Source organism: Castanea sativa, chromosome 2 (assembly GCF_040712315.1).
Source record: "Castanea sativa cultivar Marrone di Chiusa Pesio chromosome 2, ASM4071231v1".
NCBI classification, from domain to species: domain Eukaryota; kingdom Viridiplantae; phylum Streptophyta; class Magnoliopsida; order Fagales; family Fagaceae; genus Castanea; species Castanea sativa.
In genome coordinates this window covers 52,311,101-52,317,217 of record NC_134014.1, presented here as the reverse complement: position 1 = coordinate 52,317,217, position 6,117 = coordinate 52,311,101, and the positions used below count along the sequence as shown (strand labels likewise).

The 6,117-nt window shown below is 36.6% G+C and overlaps 1 protein-coding gene across 1 annotated transcript; it reads left to right on the top strand.

Annotated features, from left to right (window-relative positions):
* Positions 1–658: 658 nt before the first annotated feature.
* Positions 659–5,906, top strand: LOC142624375 (oligopeptide transporter 7-like). Its single transcript, XM_075797938.1, has 6 exons — positions 659–1,027; positions 1,154–1,712; positions 2,760–3,329; positions 3,678–3,933; positions 4,215–4,397; positions 5,095–5,906. Exons 1-6 carry the CDS (start codon positions 994–996, stop codon positions 5,707–5,709), a joined length of 2,217 nt encoding a protein of 738 aa, XP_075654053.1. The 5' UTR covers positions 659–993; the 3' UTR covers positions 5,710–5,906.
* The last annotated feature ends 211 nt before the right edge of the window (positions 5,907–6,117 follow it).

The following is a 6,117-nucleotide window of genomic DNA, read 5'->3' as shown; positions in this document are numbered from 1 at the left end:
TTGTGGTACAGTAACAGCTATTCATGATAGAAGAACAAAATCAATAATTGAATAAGGCTGGGCCTGGTGGCACTGTTCCTGCTTGCATTGGCCTTATTTTACATCCTCACCCTTCTGTTTTCATTCGTATATATGGAATCCTACGTGATGTTGACTTTGAATGAACTTACCCAAAAAAAAAAAAATGCTGATTTTGTTTGAAAAGTTGGCGAGTGGCAACTGTTGCTGTATTGCATAAAATTAGGCGCACCTAATTTTTGAATTGAAATAGTGATTTGAAGTCACACTTTCAAATTTAAAAATCCTTTCAAGTTATAGTTTCAATTCATAAATTAAGTGTGGGTTTTATTAATGTGTATCCTTAAGAGATATATTAATAAATCGTCATAAAATTTTTTTTATCAGAAATTGAAAAAAATATCAAACTTTTTTATAACTTTTTAAACATTTTTTTTAATTTAAAATAAAAATTTTCTTAAAATAAATAGTTAATCAGATCCACTGAATATATATAAAACTGTGTGTAACGACTTGCGTCTTATTCATTAGTAAATTAACCAAATTACCAAAGTTACCTTTCCTTTTTTAGTATCCCAATAAGAATTATAAGAATTGTTCTAAATTTTAGTAATTTTAATAACTACATCCTAAGCCAGAAAGAAAATGAATCTACTTCGAATATGATACAAATACATCAAAATGTCCACGTGGCAAAACCAATGAAAAATCAGCGGGACCCTTTAAGGGTGCCACGCAAGTTTTTGTTGGCCTGTCTGCGTGGCGTCACCCGTGACATCAATCAGAGAATGGATCCCACACTCCAACTCCACATGTCTCAATCCAACGGTCAAGATTAAACACTGCATCAAGAATCTCGCGGCATATATATTCGGGCCCACGGCCCAAAAGTAAAAAGTTCCATTCTTTTTGGGTCCAAAATTTTTAAAAATTTGATAGCTGTTTGAGGAGGAGAGAGAGAGAGAGAGAGAGAAGATGAACATCAACGAAGAAATCAAAACTCCACTCAGTAAGATTATCATTTTCATTTTTCTTTTTCCTTACTTTTTTTTTTTTTTTTCCTCTTCAACTTTCCACTTCTCCAAACAGTAAGCTAAGCATCAATACTTTTTTTTTTTCCACTCATAATGCACAGTCCGAACCTCCGATTCGAGCTCACCGGAAATCGAGAACTCTCCGATCGAGCAAGTAGCTCTGACAGTTCCGATAACCGACGACACTTCACTCCCGAGCTTCACATTCCGAACATGGATTCTAGGAACCCTAGCGTGTGGCCTCCTCTCCTTTCTCAACCAATTCTTCTGGTACCGCAAAGAGCCTCTCACGCTAACGTCGATCTCGGCTCAGATCGCGGTGCTTCCACTGGGCCACCTCATGGCCTCGACGATAACGAAGCGAGTGTTCTTCAAAGGACGAAAGCACGAGTTCACGCTGAATCCAGGCCCGTTCAACGTGAAAGAGCACGTGCTGATCACGATCTTCGCGAACTCGGGTGCGGGTAACGTGTACTCGATTCACGTCGTTAGCGCCGTGAAACTTTTCTACAAGAAGGAGATGACGTTCGTGGTGGCGTTAGTCATCGTTATAACGTCGCAGGTGATGGGTTTCGGGTGGGCCGGGTTGTTCCGGCGGTACTTGGTGGACCCGGCTGCCATGTGGTGGCCCCAAAATCTCGTCCAAGTCTCGCTCTTCAGGTACTCTGACTCTCCTCCTTATCTTTCGATCTTGTTTCGTTATGTTTAAGTTTAATTCAACGGTCTTGATAACAAGTGGCCGATTCGGCGTTGAATGTTGAGTTTGTGTGTAAGAGATTTCGATTAGACTCTGTTGGAATCTAATACTTTTCTAAATCCACTTGAGACTTGTCTTTATATAAAGAAACTGAAAGAGTCGTGTTAGCCAATGCATGTGGTTAAAGTTGAATCTTTTATTGAATCTGTGATCTCCGTTATATAAATGCAGTCAAATTAGTTAATTTTTTATTTGATTATTTGTCTTTATTGTTTTTAGAAACTTTCAACCTATTGCGTCAGGATGATAATTCTTTATTATCAGGTAAAAAAGTCAATCAATTTTAGACATAGGCAAAAATTTAATTCCAAATCTCATATACAACTATAAGATATTTTAGTTAAATTAATTAAAACCTAGCCTTTATTGCTTTCCAACATATTAGAAATCCAATAAAATCAACGGTCATAAAGAAAATGCTAAATTAGCACAAATTTAATTTTACAACGTAAATCTTAAAATGACCGTTAGGCCTAACTAGTGGGCCAGGCCTAGCTAGCAAAATTAAAATATGAAAATTGTATTTTACTGTTCTAGCGGGAAGATGCAATTGTACTTTTTTTTTTTTTTTGGCGGGGGTGTTTAAAAAGGTTTTGTACTTGTACAATTGTTGTATCTTCATTGCTAACAAATTCTAACCTGCAATTTAGGAACTTACTTTACTATGAAAGAGACTTTTTTTTTCTTTAAAAGAAAACATAATACTCGGTTAGAATAAATGAGACTCGCATATCTACTTGGCATGTCATGGATTACAATGTTGCAAAAAAAACAAAAAAAATCCATTATCGAACTTTTGGAATCTCCTTTTGCACCAATGAATTGCTATTTTAGGCAGGCAAGATATAGACAACAAATTTCAACTGCTTACTATTACTGCGGTTGTTTTCCTTGTAGTTTTTGTAGCCATAAGTGTTGTCAACTTCAATACAATTATTGTGAATTCACAGGGCACTACACGAGAAGGAGGAGAGGCCCAAGGGTGGATTAACACGAAACCAGTTTTTCCTCATTGCCTTCGTTTGCAGCTTTGGTTACTATGTCTTTCCAGGTTACCTATTCCCAATGTTGACTTCCTTTTCCTGGATTTGTTGGATATTCCCTACTTCTGTGCTTGCCCAACAGCTAGGTTCAGGGCTTCATGGTCTTGGAATTGGTGCATTGGGGTTTGATTGGTCTAGTGTTTCCGCTTACCTTGGGAGCCCATTGGCCAGTCCGTGGTTTGCTACAGCCAATATTGCTGTTGGTTTTGCACTTTTCATGTATGTCATTACCCCTATAGCATATTGGCTCAATATCTACGAGGCCAAGACGTTTCCCATATTCTCAGATGGGCTATTCACTTCTACTGGCCAAAACTATAATGTTTCAGCTATAATAGACCCCAAGTTTAGCTTTGATAATGAGGCATATGACCGTAAAGGCCCTCTCTATATGAGCACCTTCTTTGCTGTAACTTATGGTTTCAATTTTGCCTGCCTTGCTGCCACTATTGTTCATGTGCTCCTCTTCCATGGAAGGTAAGCACACTTCTCTACTTGAATTGTTTGTTTGAAATTTGCAATGAATCGTTTCCTGATTGTTGTTAGATGTGCGTAACTTAGACTATCCCTGTAATTGTATCTTCTATTTGATGAATTCAATCGGCGATTTTTCATATGGGACAAAACAACATAAAATAGATATTGTTTTGCTAGCACATGCTTCTGTGTGTTTGTACATGTATGTGCCGTATGGAGTAGCCCTCTTCAAATTGAAAAAGATTAAGTCAACACCTACAAATATATATATCCAGGCAGGGGTGAACTAGCTTATAGCCTTGTACTTTGTATTATATCAATAAGACCCTCATACTTTCAAGGTTGTAGTGAAATATGGCAGCTAAGCAAGTCTGCCCTCCAAGAGAAGAAGATGGATGTGCACACAAAGCTCATGAGAAAATATAAGCAAGTTCCTCAATGGTGGTTTATGTGCCTGCTTGTGGTTAACATTGTGGCAACCATATTTGCCTGTCAGTACTACATTGATCAACTTCAATTACCATGGTGGGGCATCTTACTAGCATGCAGTCTTGCCTTGTTTTTCACTCTACCTGTTGGAGTCATCACTGCCACAACAAATCAGGTATGTCTTTGCACTATATTACAAATTTTGCATTAAGTTTTATCAATGTGCAGTAAATTCTTTCACCACCATACACACATTTGACTGTAAATTTGGGGTGTTTTTAGTTTTCTACATTTGTTCATGAAAATGCTAAAATGGCGTCTATTTGTTCATCCTTTATGTAGATTTTAAATTTAACCAGCATTGTTTAGCAGCTTGTGCATTGAGAACTACATCTACTACATGCAAGTATTAGTCTTCTAACTTCTAACATGAGTAAATCTTTCTCTCGTGAGCAGATGCCAACCTTAAATGTAATCACCGAGTATATTATTGGGTATTTGTATCCAGGATATCCTGTTGCCAACATGTGCTTCAAAGTTTATGGCTACATAAGTATGAAACAGGGGATCACCTTTTTGCAAGACTTCAAGCTTGGTCATTACATGAAAATTCCTCCAAGAGCAATGTTCATGGCACAGGTTAGTATATTATGTACTCCTCTTTACAACTAAATGTTGGGGATATTACATAAAGTAATAATAGAAGAACAAAGTTAACGCAAAAGACAAATAGAAAATAGATAACTTGGAGGCATTATATCGTTTTCCTAAGACAATATTTTGCCTTCCACACTTTTGTTGCTAAAGAGTTATTGCAAATTTGTCCCCAGGATACAACCGAGATGTTGGGTTCTACAGATAGCAATTTTGGAGAATGATCATAGGATTTCTTATGTTTCTTGTGTTATTTTTCAAGTGTTTCATGAAAATGCATATATGGAGAGTTAGTTATTTTTTCAAGTTAACATAAGCTTCTATTTATACCCATAGGGTTATGATTCATGAAAAGGCACGTATGGAGAGTTAGTTATTTTTTCATAAAACGGTTAATAAAGATTGAAACTTCTTCAACCTTTTTGAACAGTCACTAGAAAATTCCAGAAAATTCAAATTTTCGAATTTTCACTTAGAAAATTCCAGAACTTTAATTTCCACTTTATGAAACCATATTCTCCAAATTCAAATATCATTATTACAACATATACTTGTATATACCTATGTATACAACACTAAAAATATTATGGAAATGAAATTTTCAAGTTCTGTTTTAATAAAATGATAATAATATATTTATTTATTACTGTCCCCTGATTTCCATAGCAATGATTCTTTTCAGGTGGCAGGTACCATAGTAGCAGCACTTGTGCATTTGGGAACAGCATGGTGGCTAATGGACACAATTCCAAACATATGTGACAGGGCATTGCTTCCAAAAGGCAGCCCATGGACTTGCCCCGGTGATCATGTATTCTATGATGCTTCTGTCATTTGGGGACTGATTGGGCCTCGGAGAATTTTTGGAGATCTTGGCTACTACTCTGCCATCAACTGGTTTTTCTTAGCTGGTGCTATAGCTCCTGTCCTAGTTTGGCTGGCACACAAAGCCTTACCAGACAGGCAATGGATTAGGCTTATCACTATTCCTGTGCTCTTAGGGGGAATGATGAACATGCCTCCAGCCACATCTGTCAACTACATCAGTTGGATTCTTATTGGATTTGCCTCTGGCTTTATTGCTTACAGGTACTATCGTGATTGGTGGAGTCGTCACAATTATGTGCTCTCTGGGGCACTTGATGCTGGATTAGCTTTCATGGGAGTACTGTTGTACTTGTGTTTGGGGATGGAGCATGTTAACCTCAATTGGTGGGGTAGTGACTCCGATGGATGTCCATTGGCTTCATGTCCAACAGCGCAAGGAGTTGTAGTCGAAGGCTGCCCGGTTTTCTAAGCAAAACATTAGGATTATTTATATGTTGATTAGGGGGAAAAAGAAAAGGTATTGTATTTATTTACTCTTTACTATTCTTCATAGATATATATATATATATATATATATTTATTTATTTATTTATTTGTAAATAAACTATATATTAGTGATACGAGTTAATAAGTTTTTACTGGTTCTCATTTGGGCCTACTATTAACATCATTTAAACCGACTACTAACAATCTATCACGTCATCAAGTGTAAAATTTTTTATCAAATTTGTTGTGCTTGTAGACTTTTTCTAGCAATATTGGAAATATTGTACTGTTTACCAATACGAAAATTCTTTCATTATGGTGCTCTCTTATAGTTTATTGCTATTACCTAGTGAGTTGTTAACCAAATGGTCCAAACAACTGTGATTGATTT